This window comes from Equus przewalskii, chromosome 4 (genome assembly GCF_037783145.1).
Source record: "Equus przewalskii isolate Varuska chromosome 4, EquPr2, whole genome shotgun sequence".
In the NCBI taxonomy this organism is placed as follows: domain Eukaryota; kingdom Metazoa; phylum Chordata; class Mammalia; order Perissodactyla; family Equidae; genus Equus; species Equus przewalskii.
Genome location: NC_091834.1, coordinates 5,408,095 through 5,431,242, shown reverse-complemented (window position 1 = coordinate 5,431,242; position 23,148 = coordinate 5,408,095). Strand labels below are relative to the sequence as shown.

Below are 23,148 nucleotides of genomic sequence, written 5' to 3'. Positions count from 1 at the left end.
TAAGCATGATCAACAGACCACAAGCATCACAATCACCTGTAGTGCATGTTATAGTTTTTTACAGCTCTACTTAATTGAATGAATCAAAATTTTTAAAGGTCAGGCTCAGAAATCTATATTTTCATAAGCACCTTCAATCTTATGTTCACTGCAGTTTAGGAAGCACAGATTAAAAAGAACTGCTAAAATTTAGAGCAGATAAGAGTTAAAGGCATGGAGAAGGGGCCAGAGATAAGAGCAGATAAGTCAGGCAAGGATCAGTTCAAGAAGTACCTGGGTATCCAGCTAAGGAATACGATCTTTACCCTGAAAAACTACACAGAGCCACTAATGGTTTGTTTCTCCCCCCAAGCAAAGTAATGATGTTCTCAGAGTAGCAGCATGGCAAGGTAAAGCTGAAGACTTCAAATGTGAGGCTGAGTAATCTGTAAATAATTCTCCCAGACTCAGTAGGTTCAGGAGAAGCCCTAAACCTGATCAAAGCATGTAAAAAGTGCTACCTCTCCGAGATTCCTTCTCCCGTTCCCACTTACAAATAAGTTACCTTTGCTCAGTACTTTGCTTCACTAAAAAATACTTAGTACTCTGTCTAGTTTCAAAAAGATCCTCGTGAGTGTATGGTGCCCAAAATCCAAACTGGCCACGTTTTAATTTAAGAAAGGGATATTAAAATGTGCAAACTGCTATTACAACTAACGATTCTGCAATTTTACCCTTGAGTTCTTTCAATTCTCAAGTACGGAACCAACCCACCTTGGTGATTTACCCACATTTTTTATTGGTATAGAACACAGGGCGCTTTAACCACAGTTAGATTTATCTGACATTTAGTTGCTTTCAGTGACAACATCAAAATAAAAGACTTTCAAATATTTTATTACCAAAAAAAGACTTAACTCTTGGTAATCTCTCTATCTATCAATTACACGACCAACAAGAAGTTCCCATTAATTTTCTTGCAGCCTTCCTTCTTATAATGTGTTTTTTAAACCTTACCAAACTTGGTGTCATTCGCTGAATATGCTTCAAATTATCTTTTCATCCACTTAATTTCTAGTTATTACATGACATGCCAAACTTCTTTGAGTCTACTTTTACCCCTAATAGACTGTTCTGAACTCTGAAAGAAACATTTTATTTGGTCATTTTACTTAAAACAGCATCTTTTATTTGGCTGTTCAGCCACACAAAGCTTGAATCAGTGTCAAGTGCCTATTTCTTCTCTCTAGCACATCACTATACAGCTTCCAAAAGTGGATCTTTACCTAGACTCTAGAGTTGAGAAAACAAAATTATATTGTAACTCCTACTTTTTACTGTACAATCTGGGAAATTTCATCATTTAATCCTTCATCAGTCAAAAAGAACGTGATTTAAAATTTCCTAGTCAAAATACTATGACTTAAAAAAGCACCATCACTTGTTAAAATTCCTACACTAGAGAATTTTATATTCCTCCTGCTTCTACATTCTGTCCTAAGGTTTTCTATCAAGGTCAGTATCTGAGTAAGTGTGTAGTCAATCAGACAGTATATGAAGTAAATTTCAATCTCGCACTAGTTGCTATTTTAATTCTGCTATTTAATTTCAGTATTTCCTAGCTTCCTGAAATAGATACCAACCAGAATTGCTACGTTAAAAGAAGTATAGCATTCAATTCCTTGAAATCACACTAATTGCATAAGACTTTTTACATACAAGGGACATTTTGTTCAATTCTATATAGCCCCTTACATCTGTCTACAATGGAGAGGCTGTAAAATATTTCTAGCTTTAGTTCTGTCTCTCAACTGAAACAGAATTAACTAAGATACGCACATTCAACAATCATTCCTACATAATAAGCCTCAGGGTTAACCAAGAGACCTTCAAGCATACTTACTATATGCCAGGCCCTACGGTAGGTGCTACAGATACAGTGATATAAAATAAAACAGATACAGTGTTTGTACTAATGAAGCTTGTATTTCAGTACAAAGATAAAGAAGAAATAATGAAATAAAACAAGAAGAAATAATGAAATAATGATTTTAGAGAGGTTTTTCAGACACAATTTCAGATAGTGTGGAGAGGGAAACCCTTACTGGAAAGTTATATTTGAGCTCAACTAAGACTATGCTAGGAACAAAAGAAGGATGATCCAGGCAGAGCGAACAGCAAGAACAAGGGCCCGGAGGGAAGCAGAAATTTAGAATGTTCAACACAAGGAAAATAACATCAACATGGGAGTAACAGTAGGCTAAGGGGAGAATATCAAGTAGAAATTAGAGATGTGGGTGGGGCCTTTGAGGCCAAAGGAAGTTAGGATTTTATTTTAAGTGAAACAAGAAATCATTGGAAGATTTAAGTAGGAAAAATACATGATTTGGCTAATGCTTCAAAAGAATCACATTAACTTCTGCAAAGAGACACATGGAGACTACTGCAATATCCAGGCAAGAGCTGAGAAGGGCTTAGACTAGGACAATGACAGAAATTCTGGAGAGCAGTACACTGATTCCAAATGTACTTTGCAGGGAGACACAGGAATAACCAATGAATTAGATGTGGAGGGTAAGCGAACAGGAGCAATCAAGAAAGACACCTTAGGGGGCCAGCCTGGTGGTGTAGTGGTTAAGTTTCACGTGCTCTGCTTCAGTGGCTGGGGTTCACTGGTTCAGATCCTGGCTGCGGACCTATACACAGCTTATCAAGCCATGCTGTGACAGGTGTCCCACATATAAAAGAGAGGAAGATGGGCATGGATGTTAGCTCAGGGCCAATCTTCCTCAGCAAAGAGAGGACGATTGGTGGTGGATGTTAATTCAGGGCTAATCTTCCTCAAAAAAAAGAAAAGAAAAGAGACACCTTCAAGTTTTGTCTTAAGCAACTGGATAGAGATGGAATTATTTAAAGAAAAAAATGAGCCTGGGGAAAAAAAACAGATTTGAGGGCAGAAGATGAAGCAAAAAATGAGACAGAGTTGCCAGTTAAGTTTGGTAACTAGAAAGCCAACAGAGTTAAATCTTTCTAGTAGGCGGGAATGGTTATTTACATCAAATGCTGAGAAATCTATATAAATTATAAAAGACTACGCACTAGTTTGACAACATAGGTAGCTATAGTGGTGCTGTGCAGCCTGATGTTGAGTGCAAACAACTCTTTCAAGGAGTTTGCTATAAAGAACAGAGAAATGGAATAATAAATAAAAGGGGGCAGGAGTTTTAAGATATTTCTATGAGATAGGAATGATCTAATACAGAGAGAAACTGAAGGTGCAGGAGATATGGAATACTGCAGGCAAAAGTGAAGTGTAAAGATCTTGAAAAGGTGAGAGGGGATGAGAGCCAGAGGGCAAATGGAAGAACAAGATTCTAATAAGAAAGTGATGCTTTCCATTTTACAAGAGGAAAACCCAAATTTTAATAATAATAATATATTATTATTATATAATAATAATAATATATAATAATATTTGAATAGAAACATAAGATTTTAGATATGCAGTGGTATCCCCGGCACCTAAAAGAGTAGCTGGCATATAATAAGCCCTCAATAAATACTTGTTAATTTTTAAAGAAAGTCATACCACTGAACTGGCAGTACTTGCTTAAGCCAATGAAATCAGAGAAAAACGATATTCTTTATTAGAAACAGTACGTTTCTCAAGATTCACTTTTTCTAAACAAGAGGTCAGCAAACCAGGATCCTTGAGCCAAACCCAGCCTGCTGCCTGATTCTGTAAATAAAGTTTTACTGGAATATAGTCATGCCCATTCATTTACGCATATTATCTGGCTTTCCAGCTACAAGAGAGATGAGTAGTTGCAACAGAAACCATATTGTTCCAAGTCAAATATTTACTCTCTGGCCCTTTACAGAAAAAGTTTCCTGACCCTAGATCTAAATGTAATTTAATTTTAAATTCCAAAATAATCTGGGAAGTGAAAAATGATTTTCTACAACAAACACGTATTTTATAGTCATGAGACATCTAAGTTAAGAGGTCTAGTAATGGGTGGGCTCATGAGACAGAATTAAGTTAAGGGTGATTTAGGAGTCATGAGCACATCTACAGAAGTGGATGAAACCTCCAGGATACTTTACAAAGATAAGTAAAGACTCCCAGAAAACATAAATATTTAAGAAATGGGAGAAGAAACCTTTACAAATGAGATTAAGGCATAAAAAGAAAGCCAGATGGTAAACAGTTTGGTAGTTTCTCAAAATGTTAAACAAAGAATTACCTTATGACCCAGCAATTCCACTTCTAAGTATATTTTCAAAAGAACTGAAATCAAGGACTCAAAAAGCTACTTGTATATCACTATTCATAGCAGTATTACTTACAAGAGCCAAAAGGTGGAAGCATCCCAAGTGTCCATCAACAGACGAATAGATAAACAAATCCATACAATGGAATATTATTCAGCCATAAAAAGGAATAGAATTCTAACACATGCTACAACACGGAGGAACCTTGAAAAAATTACGCTAACTAAAATAAGCCAGACACAAAAGAATATTTTATGAGTCCATTTATATAAGGTATTTAGACTAGGCAAATAGAGACAGACAGAAAAGTTGAGGTTACCAGGCGCTGGGGCCTGCAGGGGGTAAGAGGTTGTTTAATGAGTGCAAAGCTTCTGTCTGGGATGATGAAAAAGGTTGGAAGCAGATAGTGGTGATGGCGGCGCAACACCACGAATGTACTTAATGCCAGCGAATTTTACATTTAAAAATGGTTAAAATGGTAAATATTATGTTATGTATATTTTACTACAATTAAAAAAAGGAAAGAAAACCACAGAAGGATCGTTTCACTAAAGCCAAAGGTACAGTCAATAGCATTAAATCCTAACAAGAGAGCAAGCAACATAAGGCCTGCAAACTATGCATTATCTTCCATGTGATAGCAGCACGTCAAAGTAAAAGCCAAACTGCGGGCAGCAGGTGGAAGATTAATAAAAGGGAGAACAATGCAAGGATTCAAGCATTTGAATAGGCCTACAATTTAGACACTTCCCATGGAATTACAGAAATGAGAGGTACAGATCATACTGACAGAGGATCAAGATTTAATCCAAATTAGCTACTCCCAGGCCCTACCTCGGACCGCTTGAGGTGATGCTGGGGACCTGCAGAAGGTGAAATGCTGTTGCTAACTTGGTAAGTAGAACAGGTAGAAAAGACGTGGTGGAGCTGGTTTGCATCTGGTCCCAAGGGAGTGTCAAGGGATGGCTTCCTTCACCTCAGACTTAAAGCGGATTTGTTTTGGCCTAGAACTGGTGGTAGTAGATCTGCTCCTGCTTAGTCTACATAGACATAGTGTGGAGGGCGGTTCCTAGACCCCCAGACAATGCTGTCAGAAAGCTAGGGGTGGAGGAGCAGTAGGTGGGTCCTGCTTGATGTGAGACAGAGTGCAGGAGGACAGAAAGCGTTCAAGAAAATAGAGTCTCTGCTGCTCCAAAGTGATGTTCAAGCACTATCCTAGAAGGTATTTTAAAGATCACATCATCCAACCTCCAGCTTTACAGACCAGGAGATGACTGATCTAAGTGTCACAAGCTCTAGATTCAACCCCTAATTCTACCACTAAGTCACTGTGTATCTTTGGGATATGCCACCTAACCACTCTGGGTCTCAGTTTCCACATTTGTAAAATGAACTCTTAATTCTAAGTCACGTGCTGTTACGATGGCAAAGAAAATACTAAAGGCACGATCTCTTAAATTGGTCTAGCGATGTTTCCCATCAAACTTCAATGTTCCCACTATGCCTATGAAATTTACCAGAGTGCTATTTATGCCTGTGGATCAGTGACTTGACATAAACAGCTTTACCTCATTTTTGTATTACAAAATGGTACCATGTGTCACTTTATTAGAGTTACACAAAGCCTGAGTCCTGGTAATCCTGAATCTATGCCACCTTAATTTCATTACTTCACAAAGTTTACAAATACAGAGAATAGTCTAGTCACTAAAATTAAAATTATTTCTTTATGTAATATTTCCATTCTCAAAAATGCAAATAGGCTATTTTCAAACGTGTTGTACTAAATTATTGCCGAAAACTTACAAGACAGAACTACCATTTTGTTTGCAGTAATCTACCCGATGTTGTCACATTTTTTCTGGAACCACTTTACAAATTTAAAATCTTATTTGTTTATACCAAAATATTCTTATTCTTTAAAAAGTCACCACATTATCCTCTAAGCCACATCACACGTTCCTAGTGCAGACATTTAAGTAAGTTAGGTGAACCGAGCTGGAAATCTAAAAAGAGAAAAGTGCCGATTATTAAATTAAGAGAGGCATTTAGAGGAAAACAATAAGTTAGAATGATTGAATAAGTCAGTCGATTGCTCAGAAATTGGACTCTTATGATTTCCTTCTTCCTCATCAAAAATTTAATTTCTTTCCTGTATAAATCTTCAAAATATAGTTGGATTTTAATGAGAAGTTCAGTCTTTTAAGTGAAACCTCTGCTTTCCTTTTATCATTAAAACGGTCAATAACACACACTTGGGTATCAGTAATGGCACATGGATAGACTGGCTACCTAATTGTTATGGTAATAGGTGTAAAAGATCTCCATGAGTTCTCAACATACTCCTTCAGATTTGTGATCAAAACTTGTCCATTTCTGGGGCTGGCCTGGTGCACAGCGGTTAAGTTTGTGCACTCTGCTTCAGCAGCCCACGGTTCGCTGGTTTGGATCCCAGGCTTGGACCTACGCACCACTTATCAAGCCATGCTGTGGCAGGCGTCCCACATATAAAATAGAGGAAGATGGGCACAGATGTTAGCTCAGGGCCAATCTCCTTCAGCAAAAAGAGGAGGATTGGTGGCGGATGTTAGTTCAGGGCTAATCTTCCTCAAAAAAAAAATTTTTTTTAAACTTGTCCATTTCTTTCATCCTTGTTATAGCCTGCTCTTATTTTTTAAAGATATCACATTAACTTAAAAATAATTACAATAGCATACAAGAAATTTTTTAAAATGGAGAGAAGGTTTGTGTGACATCCTCAGTTTATCACACATGGCATTTTACTTCATTTGAGTCATGCATTAACAAACCCTAGGTCTTCTGACCTATGTGGTAGCATGGATCTGGGGCCAAACAACCCTGGGTTCAAACTTAACTCTCTTTTTTACTAAATGTGTGGCCTTAGGTAAGTTTGTTCATCTCCTTGAGCTGCATTTCTTTCGTAAAATGGAAATAACACCTGCCTGACTTTTCGCTGGGATGATTAAGAGATATTATACACTATGTTAGACACAGTCGTATGGAAATAGTGAGCTCTGTATTCGGTATCACAAGTGAAAAAAATTAACAGAAAAAATGATTTATGATTAAGTTTGAAACAAATGAGAAATGCAGCATCATTCTAAGAATTCTAAACAATGCTAGGACAGTACTTTAAAATAGGCTTTTGAGGGGCCGGCCCCGTGGCTGAGTGGTTAAGTTCACACATTCTGCTTCGGCAGCCCAGGGTTTCATCGGTTCAGATCCTGGGTGTGGCCTAGCACCCCTCATCAAGCCACACTGAGGTGGCATCCCACATGCCACAAGCAGAAGGACCCACAACTAAAAATATACAACTATGTACCGGGGGCTTTGGAAAGAAGAAGGAAAGAAAAAATCTTAAAATAGGCTTTGAATATTAAAACAAAACCACATTTAAATGAAACCACTTCCAAATTCGGACAAGCAAATCAATACTCACTTTAAGAGCAGTAGAAAGTATTAGTTTCTTGATAGTGGATTAAGTATAAACAAATCATAAGCAAAAATGTTAAGCACTAGTGAAAAATGAACAAGTAAAAAGCTACTGAAAACATTTCATTATACACAAAACATTTTGGTATCTTCAATGACATAAATTCAGACTAAAGGCAAACACCTCAACAAATTAATGAATTCTGTCAGCAGGTGGCTCTAGTGACAACGAAATAACTTAGTATCAAATTTTATAGCAAAATATAGGTAGTAAAAATGTACTGAACCTCAGCAACTGGAGTCAAAAGGAGTCACATTAATACTTCAATCCAAGTCCTCTTTTTAAATGAAGACACCAAAGTCCATTAGGTGGCTTGTTTACGGGCTTACATGTATGTTAGTGGCAGAACAAAACTGAAAACCCAGATCTCTCTCTTTAGTACTCTTGAGTCAACAAATGAGCATTTACTATATTGCCAGGCATAGTACGAGGAGCTCTCCTCCAAAATAATTCACCTCTAACTCACACGTTACATTTATGAATTTGTCCACCTCATCCAAAAATACACATAATTCTATAAAAGCTAATTATAATGATTTCTAATGGTACCAAGGAATATTTGGTAGTAACAATAATATTACAAGGAATACAAAGCTGGCAATCATGTTCCCAGTCTCTGAGAGGGAAAAGTAATTTAGCTTTTCTTTTTTTAAAAGGCTAGGAAAGAAGGAATCTAACACTCCCCATTTATACCTCTACCCACTATCCAGTTCCAGAAGGGTCTGTCATCTCTCTTTTCTTTTTTTGCTTATTTAACCACTTTAGGAATTCAGATCGTTGTAATACCAGAGGTAGAAGATGTAAAAAGGAATAAAAGAGGTAAGTTCTATCTATTAAGATAAAAAATATACAATTCTAATACACGCTGAACTCTGGGGTTCACCTTTCCTGTGTGTCTAGTGACAATGGAGTCTAGGGTTTTCTCTTATATTCCTCATCCTTGAGCAAAGACCTGAGAATACCTTTACACATGCAGTCATTTATCATACTGAAGTTACTACTGCTAGAACTGAACCTACTACTTACATGAGAAACAAAGTAACAAAAACTAGTTATGTTACACAAATCATTCTTTGTAATAATATTAGTAAAAGAGCTGTGAAAGAAAAGGCCTAAAATCAACACATTGAGTTCTGCCTCTGCCACTTACCTGCTCTAGGAAACTAAAGTCTCCTCACTCATAAATTGAGAATAACAATCTCTATCTCATAGCTATATCTTGATCTTTCTCAGAAAGAGACAGATTGTTATGACCTCACTATTACAACTTCCATAACTAGCGTAGGCTTCACTGTTCTTTTCTCCTCTGAGATTCTACCACTTTATTATCTAGTTTAGGACTTCTCTATCCAATACAGTAACCACTGGACATATGCACTACTGAGCACCTGAAACAAGGCTGGTTTGAACTGAGAAGTGCCAGAAGTATAAAATACATACCATTTATTAGTGTGGGAAAAAAACAATGACATACCTTACTAATATTTTTTATACTGATTAGGTGTGAAGATGATAATACTCTGGATATAGTCACTTAAAATATATAACAATTAATTTCTCTTTTTAAACCTCTTTAATATGGCTACTAGAAAATTTAAAAGTATACATATAACTCACATAATATTTCTATTGAACAGCTCTGATCTGGAGTTGTGACTTCTCCAGTGATATAATTTCCTTAAGGGGAGAGAGAAAACTTTACACTTTGCCTTTGTAACCCGAGCCTCTAGTAAAATACTCTCCACACAGCTAATGCTTATAAATGATGATCCAAAATGTGCTTTCTCTTGAATTGTTAAGTCCTATCCTGTGAAATTATGCTAGAAGCAGGAAATCCACGTCTAGTATTAGCCTACATTTATCACACGCAGTTAATTTAAAAACTTTACAGATACAGCTTCCTGATAAGAAAGGTAGTCCCCGATTATTCCATTTATGGTCACTTTGCTAATCAAGTTAAGAAAAAATTATATTTACACTTAGCTCAACTTTCCCTTTAAATATATTACTACCTTTCTACATTTTCAGTTGTACCAAGGATTATGCCAAGCACTAGTGAGAAAAATCAGTCAGTTACTACGTTAACTTGTATGTTGTGATTGGTATTTTTCAAATCTAAGGACAAACAGAGTGCAGGTAAAAGCTTACTGCTAAGATCTAAGATGGCTAACAGGCGATTTCTTGGAGTATCTAAGAGTCTCCGCTTCTATTCACCAAGGTCTAGGTATTGGTTTTTGTTAATGCTATGTACAGTAAAAAGTTATTTTTAAATAAAACATCCTTGTAGTTAAGCCTGCGAAATATTCACAACTGCTTAAAGAAAATCTTAGGCTAATGAAACAAAATTTTATTCTTCTTATTAAAACAGATATCCTTGGGGCCGGCCCTGTGGCTGAGTGGTTAAGTTCGCACGCTCCGCTTCGGCGGCCCAGGGTTCCGCCGGTTCAGATCCTGGGCGCGGATATGGCACCGCCCGTCAGGCCACGCTGAGGTGGCATCCTACATGCCACAACTAGAAGGACTCATAACTAAAAATATACAACTATGTCCTGGGGGCGCTTTGGGGAGAAAAAGGAAAAATAAAATCTTTTAAAAAAAGCAAAACCACACAGAAAGATAACCTTAAATCACAGTCTACCAACCTTCAATAATCAGTTATTCCTAAAGTATTTAAAAACCATTCTTTTTAGTTCAAACATTTAGGCAGAGCCACCTCTTGGCAAAGTAATGGGGAACAGAAAGAAGTAAAATATAAGATCCCTAACTCTGAAGGCAAGGGAAAACAAGCCCAAGACTTTTCAACACTTAGTAATGAGAGGAAAACAAATACGTAACAAAGCAGCAGCTGGACTTGGTGGAAATGAATTTTATTTTAGAGACACAAATAATCCAAAAGCAAATGTTACTGAGTATAGAAATACTGGACTAGAGTTTAGCAAACCCATTTTTCATAGATCCTGAACTAGACCTTCAATTTCCTTTCTTTAAAATGCTACAGATAGGGGCTGGCCCCGTGGCTGAGTGGTTAAGTTCACGCGCTCCGCTGCAGACGGCCCAGTGTTTCATTGGTTCGAATCCTGGGCGCGGACATGGCGCTACTCATCAAACCACACTCAGGCAGCATCCCACATGCCACAACTAGAAGGACCCACAACGAAGAATATACAACTATGTACCGGGGGGGTTTGGGGAGAAAAAGGAAAAAATTTAATCTTTAAAAAAAAAAAAAATGCTACAGATAGACTAGATAAACTCTAAATGATCCAATAAATTCTCTTTTATAATCTTAGAAGTGAGTATAAATTTGGTCGACTACACTAATTCATTCAATAAACAATCACTAAGTATCTCCTAAATTTTAAATTAGTTTAATTTTTAATGATAACACTCTATTTTAGCAGGACCATCATTTCTTAAAAAGTAACTAATATATAATTAATAACATTACACAGCCACGAGTGCAATAAAATGTACTTCTCTCTCTTTGTTAAAAACATCTTATTTTGAAATAATTATGTAGCTTCACAGGAGGTTAACAAAGAAAGGCATAGGGAAGTCCAATGCACCCTGTCCCCAGCATCCTGCATCTTAATACAACTATAGTATGTTTTGATTATGTATGTGAAAGAAAAAGGAAGCAAGACGTTAATTATATCAAAATTTCTTATGAAAACAGCTCCAAAAGCTTTATATTTCTGGGAGAAGGAGAAATAATGTGATTTAAGAGTCTTTTTAAGCTTCTAGATTTTATATATTAAAAAAACACAATTTAAAAGCTTGAAAATTAAACCACAAAAATTCTGATGGTTGTTCCATATTAAAAATTGGCAATAGTTATACCTTCTATGTCCACTGAGTGGGGGGAACTATGCCCAAGGGACATACACAGGTATGTGGAATAGAAAAAAAATCATTTTCTAAAACATAAATGGTTATTAAAAGATAGTCATTCTGTAAGTGCCTACAAATTGATCATTTTCCCATAATAAAAATGGCCATATTTGTATCAGAAAAGATTTGGCTTCATAATATAAACTATACTTATTCTATAAATACTCTATAAATGCTTTTAATACAGAAAATAGGCAGAAAGCTTTCCCCTACACTGCCCTCTTTCAACATACTATTCATTCTGAATATTCTTTCATTCTGTTTATGAATTGCCTTATAGTATACATACTAGACATGCAAACAAGGCACAGATGTATCTCACACCGTATACTAGACAAATTCTTATCTAGTATATAAACAACATTTCATAAATTACATCTTGTATTAACTGCATAGAAGACTAAAGAAAAAAAAGACTGTCGAGGTGAATATTTTTAAGAAGCAACAAATCTTTGATTATTACCAATAAATGCCTATAACTATTACCAGATATACATTTGCATCTGTCAGATGCTTTACACTGAGAAAGACCAGTACTCTAGACTTGGAGCCCCTTGCCTCTCAAGCTATCCAGGTTCTTTTCTTCCTTAGTAGTGTCCTATTTGGGCAGAATGAGTGGCAATCTATTGTCCCAAGAGTACCCTATTTGGCAATCTATTATTTTACAACAAAATAACTTATACATAGTGCAAAGAACATAATCACTGTAAAAAACTATATTACAATAATCATACAGTTAAAAGAACTGTTACACGAATATTAGAGAGCATCTGTGGGTCTTTCCCAACGGAAGAAGCAGGAGTGGTGAAAACACTTCAAGACCACTTGAAATACCAACAAAAGAAGAACAATAACAGCATTTTTGCCTTTCCATACACCAGTCTCAAGAACCCTAAAATAAATTTCCTTTTCCTTAAATTTAAATTCCACTTAGTTCACCTTTCTGGTCAGTAAGAGTACCATAAGGCACAATACAAGTATATACTGAATCACAGAACAAACATGCATCTTTCCATCCTTCAGCTTCCAACATCGTCACTTGAATCCCTTGCAATTTCCAGAAGCAAATAATCAATCAATCTTCATAGCAATAACTCAGTGTTTAAGTGGCTGGTCATTCAAAAACAAAATCTAACGAAATCTAGCCAGACAATTAATTGCCTAGACCAAATAGCCTAGAAGCAAGGTAAGAACCTCTCACTGGATCCATCAAAAATGGGTCCCATAAAAGTAAAATCTGTCAAAATAATCACCCAGCAGGAAATACTTCCTTCCTCTTCTTTAAAAATGGCTTGAATTTTGTTTTTTCAACTCAACTTTTTAAAAAACAAAGCAAATCCCATGTTTAAGTGGATATTATACTTTAAGAAAAGATCAAATCTAAAACTAAATTACCTTTCTAATATAAATATGACAAATCTTACAATTTAAAACAACAGTAACTATTATCTTGATTCTTGATGTCAACAATCAGCAAATGGAAAAGACAAAGAATTAGAAAAAAATTAAGCATTTTGGCTCAAAAGTTATTTAAAGAGTAATTTCAGTTAAACAAATTCTTGCCTTCAAACGTCTGATATTTTATTTTAGCCAAGCCTAAAATGAGAAAAAAAAAATAAATGCAAATCAAGCACTGCTCGGTTGTGCTAAAATAATTCTATGAAATATTTTGCCTTTCCCTATCCAAAATACCTTTAATTTAAATACTTACTCTGAGCCTGCAGCCATTTCCAAGTATGACGTTTCTGCTGTATCAACCCCCAACGGGATCACTATGCTCATGACGTTCGCCTCTGGTAAATTCGATTACTATGGAGTCCTATGCATTGGTATCCAAAACACTGGGGCATGCCAGCCACAGTGCTCATTGCAAACATCTAAGTGCATCCACAAACCCTGTTTAAAAGAAACGGGAACAAAAAGTCAAGAATCGTCTTCACATTCCTAGCAACAGTCACACTATAACAACAGTAAGTAAAATACATGAAGAAAGCATTCTTTATTAAAATGTCAATATAAACTGGAATTTGTTCAGGAAGTCTCTATTTTGTTTATTTTTCTGGAATTAAGTTATGTGACTTTGATCAAAAGAAAAGTCTGTGAATCATAATCTTCCTCAGAGAATGAATTTAGGATGCCAAGAGAAGGATTACTAACGTAAATTACTTAGAGAAGAACCAACAAATATTACTCATTTTTGAAAGATAAAATGGAATTTCTTATAGCACTAGTATCCAAAACAAGTCTTCTCGATTCAGTGAGTGATCTAACAAGAAACTAACGACTACTGAGTCCTCACCATGGACGAAGCACCATACTAAGCTTTTGCACGGATGATCTATTTAAACCTCACAACTCTGAGGTAAGGATCTCCACTTTACCACCGAGGAACACAAAAGCAAGAAAGGTTAAGTAACTTAACCAAGGTTGCTCAGCTTCAGAGATAAAACCAGGATTTGAACCAATTCCACTCTATTGTTTATATATGTATAAAAGGAAAGCTATTTTATTTATAATAAAATCAACCGTTTTACAGTGGTTGTCATTTTCCATACTACATAAATACACGCATATTAAGGGGGTCCTCAAGTGTTTTTTAAAGAAATTTACCATAGTAACAGAAATATATTTAGCTTCAACATCAATTTTTCTAATCTAAATTCACTGTATAACACTTGCTATACGTACTGTGTGTGAAATAGCTACTCAAAATCTTTTCAACAATGACATAGTACAACTCGGAAACAAAACAGAGATATGGCAACAGGAAAAGAACAACAGTCAAAACTGCCCCTACCATGCTATACCTGAAATGCTGAAAAGCAGTGTTTCTTTGAATAGTAATTCTTTTATTTATCTTTAATTTTTACAAGGAAGCTTGAGAATACCTATGTCAGGTTAATTCATGTGTCACAGATGATGCAGGTTGTGAGCTCCTATCTTATGGGGGAAAATACCGAAACAGGGAAATAAGGTGGTAATAGAGCTTTGAATTCTCCAAGAAAACTAGTCTTTACTTTTAAATCATGTTTAAGTGGGGGAGAGCTACTAGATTACAAATTATTATAATAAAAATATACAATAATAGGCAATTGCACTTGGAAGTTAAAACCACAATAAGCATTGGCATCTGTCTCTGACACCCACTAGATGCGGGAGCCAGGTGTTACTCAGCCTCCGGAACCACCAGGTTCCTTGACACTGCCTTACGTGAACTGGGCAAGCAGTAAGTGGTAGCCACAGAAGACGAGCTGCTCTTATTTCATCAAGAAAAGTGTAGATAGAAACACTCTCCAGCTCTCATGTAAAGAGAATCTTCCAAGAGTTTTTGAAAATAACTATGGTTCTCTACTTGTGATGTTTTTACAGTTTGCTCCATCAAATTAAAACTGTGCTCTAAAAACAAAGCAGAGTGAGAAAAAGGAAAGCTTGCCCTACCTTCTTTTCTGCACCTGTGACCATATTAGGTACTTCATAAAAGCCATATTTATTTAACCCACACACAGCTACAAAATTATAAAATTTCTAAATAACAAAATGCAAGCAATATACAAAACTATAAGTTTGTTCTATTTAAATGCTACATTATTTTGTATTTCTTTAAAATGCTGAAGAATTGGACCTAGTAACAGGTAACAACTACAATTTTTTTAAAAAAATGTTCTTCCTTGATGGTAGCATCTAGTTGGTAGAAGTTTCCTTTAGCTCAGATTATCTTTACATTAAACTCATAGGAAATCTTATATGTTAGGTATAGCTTATTAAATATTTAGTTGTGCCTTTTTTTTTTTTTTTTACCAGAAGCAGAAACTGGAAAGCAAAAATCAAATTACTATGCATTCTTTTAGGTAACTGACTAATATTTCCAGCCTAAAAGAATCTATTTGAGTATGCATTTAATAGTGTGCCTCTTTTCTACATAAATATACATTCCTCAATAAACACTACATTTGAGCTGTTTTTAAATAGCAGTGAAGAGCTTGCCATAAGCCTATTTCAAACAATGGCTTACATTTGTGTGATTACTGCCTGTCTCTCAAACCCCACACAGTGCCTGTTACAAGGACTGGTGAACGAATTACAGCACCAGGGATGAAACTGCAGCTCTGGCCTCATTAACCAAATGAGTTGTCAACCTATACAACTAGAAGCTATAAAAACAACTACATGACACCTTTTCCAGAAATGAGTCTCTCTAAAAACACACAAGCTCATCCCCAGGATAAAAACACATCACTTCTGAAACAGAACCACAGACTGAGTTTGATTCAATAGGAAAAAAGATCTCAGTAACTTACTCACAAGAGGTCAGAAGACAAGCAGTCTTATCTACTGAGACCATAAAATGGCAAATATTTCACTATATTCATTAATATTAAGAACTTCATAGCCAGAAAACTCACACTGTTTAAAAATCCAGTTGATATTTAATAAAATCATAAATTCATAAGGGTCAAATCATTGTCTTTAAGAAGAAAAGAAAGGGAAAGCCAATGGAGTAAGTTGAAAAGATGTGAGCTTATAACACGGGCTTAACTAGAGGAAAAACAATTCAACACAATCCAAACAATTACCACAAAGCTTTCACATCTTATATGGGAATCAAAAAACTGGTTATCCAACTGGCAAGTAAAATACACACAAAATACAATGAGAATAAATGGAAGCCATTAAGAAATAATATAAAATGAAATACCATGAGATGTCTGGTAAATGTGAGGTCCAAGAAAGAATAAATGTCTTCACAAAACCTGCTATCCAGAATAGACCTAGAAACCAAGTGAACATAGGAGTATTGAGCTATTTTTAAATGGCATAAAATTACAGGTACTTCTGCCTAACATGGCACCTAAAACCAAAGGGACTCAAACACAGCAGCTAATTCTTTAAAAAATAAATTTATTCTTCACTTTTTTATACAAATGAATGTAAACACAAGTAAAGGCATCAAACTATCAAATCAAACTGAAAAGAAACTAGGAAAATACGATATTAACAAAAAGATTTAGCAAAGAAAAGGCAATGATACCAAAACAAACAAAACCCAAAAGTGGGAAAAACAAGACGAAATGCAAGGAAAAGCAAATTAAATTAGAAAATAGTCTATCAGAAAAACTGGAAGACTGAGGCTGCTTTTAAGACCACATCAGGGCTGGCCCTGTGGCCGAGTGGTTAAGTTTGCGCACTCTGCTGAAGGCAGCCCAGTGTTTGGTTGGTTCGAATCCTGGGCACAGACATAGCACTGCTCATCAAACCACACTGAGACAGCGTCCCACATGCCACAACTAGAAGGACCCACAACAAATATACAACTATGTACTGGGGGCTCTGGGGAGAAAAAAGGAAAAAAAATAAAATGTTTAATTAAAAAAAAAAAACAGACCACATCAAAAAGTTCAGAAAACAAAAATACCACTGAAAAGATGAATACAATACCCAAAAGGCAGGGAGGAGGAAAATTTTTTTCCAAAATTACAAATAAAAGTGCCCAATCTAACATAATCTCTTTGAGGAAAGGGTCATTTATTATTATCTTTCTGTCCTTTATAAGTACCTTAACACAGAGATCCATAAATATTTAAAATTAAATCAATGTTTATATTTTGGACATGTATGACTAAGAATAAGAGGGTTAATTTTTGGCTGAATTACTAATGGAAATGAAATAAAGAAACTTAAAAGAAACTGTAACAGACCACACACCTGAGATTTCCTTATAAATCAGAAATTAAACTGCCTTCACTACTCATTTAAGATTTTTTATTTACAGCAGTTGACTAAGGTAAATAAAAAGAATACTGGTTGATCAAGATCTATTACCAAGTTACTACCTATGAAACTTTGGGCAAGTCATTTCACTATTCTGGGCTTCAACTATAAACGGAAGTCGCTTAGGTTGACGATCTAAGTCACAAGTACATTAACAGATTATTCCTGATAATCAAAACAACAGAATAAATATCAGATTCTAAAAAGCTACCAAAAATAAATCTGACAACAGAATGAATTATATATTTCTCCCATTGGGTTAATATTAGTATCAGACAGCGCTCCATGAGCACTTACCTGACTGATACTCAAATCTCCCCAACCAGAGGTTATAACAATAGTAATAACAAATACTGAGTGCTTACAATGTTTAATCCTCACAATGAGTCTATGGTGTAGGTCCATTTATTATCCTCATTTTACAGATAAGGTAGAGAGGTTAAACTTGTCCAAAGTTCCATAGCTAATGAATAGCAGAATCAGATTTGAACCCTAGCAGTCTGATTCTAGAACTGACACATTCGTTTGCTTGAAATTAAAATTTGCCAGATGATTGGTATAATAAATCATCTAGACTTTACAGTTAAGGGGAAAATACTGACAACTGCCTCTCTCAAAAAGACGAGAAGTTAAATACATACATAAGTGTCTCGCTTCAGAACACCTGGACTGCATTTATCCTGGCACACTAAATGAAAGAACAGTAACAAAACCCAGCTGCTCCTCCCCCAAATCTGATCTCCTCAATAAACTTACATCCACTCCACAACAATGCACTGAAACACTACGAAAGGAGAAGCATGGGCTCAAAATCTAAAATCTGTATTTAAAATATTTCGGGGATGGTGCAAAGCACATAATCAAAGGATAAAGATACTCAAATTCTCTATTATTTTCAGGAACAAACCCATGCCTCACTAGTAAATTGAAAACAACCTAGAAGTGAAGGGAACTGTGCTTCAAATTTGAGATTACTAATAGATGCATAAGGATATTCAATTCCTTATACAGAACTATTTATTAAGCAAAGACCACCTATCTAATCAGTTAAATTTTAACTTGAGTCTCCCATTTGTTTTCTAGAGACAAAGAATTTTAATAATTCAACTTACACTATAATACTTTTATAGCAAATAAAATCTTTATTTAGAAAAATCTGTCTTCTTGTAGTCAGTTAATGTTGGTGGACCTACTTGAAAAATAGAAACCTATATATAAAATTCAATGTTCAAAAAGCACATTTTCTGGTTATACTAGAGAGTTTCAGAGTTTCACTGTATCATATTTAATATTTACTACAATTCCAACCACTACTACTAAATTCAGTATCAAAGTAGCAATGCTTTAGCTTTCACTCTCTTATTAATAATGGTTACTTATTAGTAACGCTTGCTTATTCTCTTGAAGCCTTAGTTCTTCATCTGTAAATAGGAATAATCATAGAATATATTTCTGAATTGTTTCAAGGACTGTGTGGCACTCAGTTCATTAAATATTTAGGAAAAGTTCTTAAGATATATTGGAGAACAATTCTCAGCTATTATATTTGTAAAAGTCAAGTAAACTATTAAGAATTTCTGATCTATTCCAGAGAGCATTCTTGTCAGTAAAGGAAAAAGGATGCTTCTGTATTGTAAATTTGAACTGCAAATTTAGAGAACACGATTTAAGTAGTTTCACTCAAAAAGTCAACAGCCAAACACTTCTTTATTACAAACTCAAAACACAGTTTCAATTATTTCCTTAAACAAAAATTTGTGTACAGACTAATGGTTAAAATAAATAGGTCACCTGAATTCTGAAATCTCAAACTGTCAAAACGAGATTGGTTCTGATGAGATTCAACTCTTTAAAGAATAAACCAGTGGCAACTCTCATGATGTTACCCAATGGCACCAAACCACCCCTACACAGCATACAGTCAAGAATGAGGCACTTTCCAAAATCAGTCAGTAATTTTTACAATCCATACTGGTTTACCTTGCAACCCAGCATACCTGATCTTTAGCTCACTAGAGATTTGATATTAGAATGAAAGTAAAGTATCAAGAACAACCTTTTAAAAAAATATACACAAATGCAGAGTGAACCATAATGCAAACTATACACCGGTTGATAACAAAGTGTCAATGGTGGTTCATCGATGTAACAAATGTGCCATAATGATGAAGAACACTGATGATGGGGAAGGTTGTGTGTAGTGAGTGGGGAGGAGGCATGCGGGAACTTGGTATTTTCTGCTGAATTCTGAGGTAAACCTAAAATTGCTCTAAAAAATAAGGTCCATTAATTAAAAAATACACGTATGAATATGACATAGTGAAATATTTATTTGGCATTATATAATGGGGTACCATTCTTTCTACCAGGGTTTTTCGGAAGCTATTCTAAACATCAATTCTGCAACTAGCTAAAGTGCTAGTACATTCCTCCACCACCACCCCAAAATCCTCCTAAATTAAAATAAGTAATTTCAATACTATCCAACTTTTTAATGTACCACGTTATTATTTTTTAATAGTATTTGCCATCCCCCAAAGTACTGGAGATCATTAAACTATAATGTAAAATCTAGTAAAATGTGGCCTTTTATGAAAGTAGCAATTCAGCGACTAACATCTAGTTAGATTAACATCTCCGGGTATAAATGTACAATTTCTGTTCCTACACACACGAAACTGTTCTTAGAATTTTTGTCTTTGTTCATACCTGAGAATGTACCTGACCAAAAGTGATTTCCTTCGAAAATAGTTATCTATTCCCACTTTTTACTTGCCATATGGCCCATGACTACATACCTTAAAATGTATTACTCCATATATGAATGCAGAAGAAAAAGAATCTTCAAACTTAAGAATAATCATATCTTCCCAAGGTCTTTAAAATACTGCTTTTAGGTACAAAAGTAATGAGCACCATAAAGAATTACACCACATACTTCAATGGGTTCTAAAACTTGCTTCAGTTAAAAAAAAAAAATTATCGACATGAGTAATTTTTAAACTGTGCTCTCAGTAGTCCTAATGGAGTTGGGGATTGAGACAGTAGGAGAAAACAGTGGGGGAAGTTAACAAAAGAAAATGAGAGACAACACATTCTGTAGATTTAAAAGGAAAAATCTGAAGCTGCATGTTCTATGTGGTAGCACGAAATGGGAAAATAACATTAAATGGAACACCAAGTAATACAAAGGAAGGAACTATTGATACATGTAACAACTTGGATGAATCTCAAGGAAATCACGCTGAGTGGGGGAAAAAAAGAATCCCAAAAAGGTCACATACTGTATAATTCCATTTATATAACATTTTTGAATGACAAATTATAGAAACAGAAAACAGATCAGTGTGGTTATAAGAGGGCAACACCAGGGATTCTTATGGCAACCGAACTGTTCTGTATCTTAACTGTGGTGGAGGATATAGGAACCTATGGGACAAAAATGCAGAGAACTAAATAGACACACATGCACACACGAGTACAAGTAAAACTGAGAAATCTGAAAAAAAACGGATGGCTACAAGATTGTATCAGTGTCAATATGCTGGTTGTGATATTGCACTACAATTTTGCAAGATGTTCCCATTAAGGGAAACTGGGCAAAAGATATACAGAATTTCTCTGTATTATTTCTTAGAACTGCATATGAATCTACAATTACCTCAAAATTAAAAATTTAATTTAAAAAAAGGCCTTAAAATTGTGGCCTTCAAACCGTTTTTGAGTATTGATAGAAACCTTCCTACAAATGAAATCTTAGAAATCTAAGTATCCATTTTGATTGAAGGATGAAAAATAGTTTTAATCTCCTATGCTTTTCCCAATGATCGCTAGCGTCAACCTGAAGTGTTATATTAAAGAGGCCAAAGCCAGATAGAATGGGAGAAGGCCACAAGGATTAGTGATGTCTGCTAATGGGCACGGCAGGCATTTCTATCTCATATTTGCTATGTCTGTGGTTAAAAAGGGTGGCAGAGGAACATTCCTGTCTGCATATCCTCCCACCTACTAGTCAAGTTCCATGAAAAGCCTAAGCCTTCCTGGAGAACAGTTTGAAAATCAATGGCTAAAAGAAAATACTGACTGACTCAGCATGTGACATGAAAAACTTATTTCAGTGGTAAACTCTACTTGTCCAAAAGCAGAAAAGAAAAAGTACTCTTCAAAAAGCAGTGTTAAAGTCTGCTGTAATTAAAAAATCAACCAAAAATAACCACAAAAGACCTGCATTTATCTTTTAGTCACTCAACCTATACGGACTATCAGGCTGGTTCATTCTTGCTTTTTTAGCCTTCAAATTAAGCACGCCACCAGGTAAGGACATAGTTGGGGGTTTTTTTGCTGAGGAAGATTCACCCCGAGCTAACTTCCAAGCAAATCTTCCTCTATTTTTCAGTATATGAGCCACTAGCACAACATGGCCGCTAACGGCACAGTGTAGGTCCATGCCTGGGAACCAAACCCAGGCTGCTGAAGCAGAGCACACTGAACTTAACCACTAGGCCACCAGGGCTGGCCCAGGAAGGGCATACTTTTTGACTGAAACAATCAAAATTGGCAATAATTTTATTTTCTCATTCTTTATTCTAGTCTCAGGTAAGACAACGTCCACACTCTCCAAGATTAACTAAGTATTCTTTCTATCACATTTTGAATCGTTTCTTTCAGACTACAGAACTTGAATCCACTCTCCTTTCGCTATCTAAAAAGAACACGCATCAGAGGATATAAACAGACATTTTTCCAAAGAAGATATACAGATGGCCAACAGGAACATGAAAAGATGTTCAAGATTACTAATTATTAGGGAAATGCAAATCAAAACTACAATGAGATATCAACTTACACCTGTCAGAATGGCTATAATTACCAAGACAAAAAATAACAAATATTGGAAAGGTTGTGGAGAAAAAGAGAACCCTCATACACTGCTGGTGGGAATGCAAAATGGAGCTGCCACTATGGGAAAGAGTAGGGAGACTTCTCAGAAAATTAAAAATAGAAATACCATACAATCCAGCTATCTCACTACTGGGTATTTATCCAAAGAACTTGAAATCAACAATTCAAAGAGACTTATGCACCCTATGTTCATTACAGCATTACTCACAAGAGCCAAGAAATGGAAGCAACCCAAGTACCCACCAACTGATAAACGGATAAAGCAGATGTGGTGTATATGTGTGTACACACACACACACACACACACACACACAAATGGAATACTACTCAGCCATAAAAAGACAAAATCATCCCATTTGCAACAACATGGATGGACTTTGAGGGTACTATGTTAAGTGAAATAAGCCAGATGGAGGAAGACAAAAACTGCATGATTTCTCTCATATGTGGAAGATTAAAAAACACATGGACAAAGAGAACAGATTTGTGGTTCCCAGAGGGGAAGAGGGTTGGGTGGGCGAAAGCGGTAAAGGGGCACATATAGATGGAGATGGAAAAAAAACTAGTCTATTGGTGGTGAGCACGATGCAGTCTATACAAAACTGATGAATAATAACATACACCTAAAATTATACAATGTTATAAACCATTATGAACTCAATAAAATAAAAAGTAAAAACAATGTGCATCAAATGTAATTAATAGGATTTAAACAAATGTTTCTGACTCTACTATCTGTATTTCATTAGCCCAGGCCAGGGCTACCAGAATAATTTTCCAAGTGGTTTCTCTCCCTATTCTAACCTGACCTAAACCAG

At 35.5% G+C, this 23,148-nt stretch overlaps 1 protein-coding gene across 5 annotated transcripts in view; it reads right to left on the bottom strand.

Annotated features, from left to right (window-relative positions):
* KMT2E (lysine methyltransferase 2E (inactive)) overlaps window positions 1-23,148 on the bottom strand; it is a 96,075-nt gene that overhangs the window by 56,084 nt on the left and 16,843 nt on the right. For 3 of the 5 annotated variants that reach the window (XM_070617071.1, XM_070617073.1, XM_070617074.1), the window contains exon 2: window positions 13,371-13,555. In XM_070617071.1, the coding sequence (XP_070473172.1) occupies window positions 13,371-13,441 (71 nt within the window). In that variant the 5' untranslated portion in view covers window positions 13,442-13,555. Of the gene's footprint in view, window positions 1-13,370; window positions 13,556-16,355; window positions 16,429-23,148 lie in introns of all 5 variants that reach the window. The other 2 variants (XM_070617072.1, XM_070617075.1) reach the window with 1 other exon arrangement.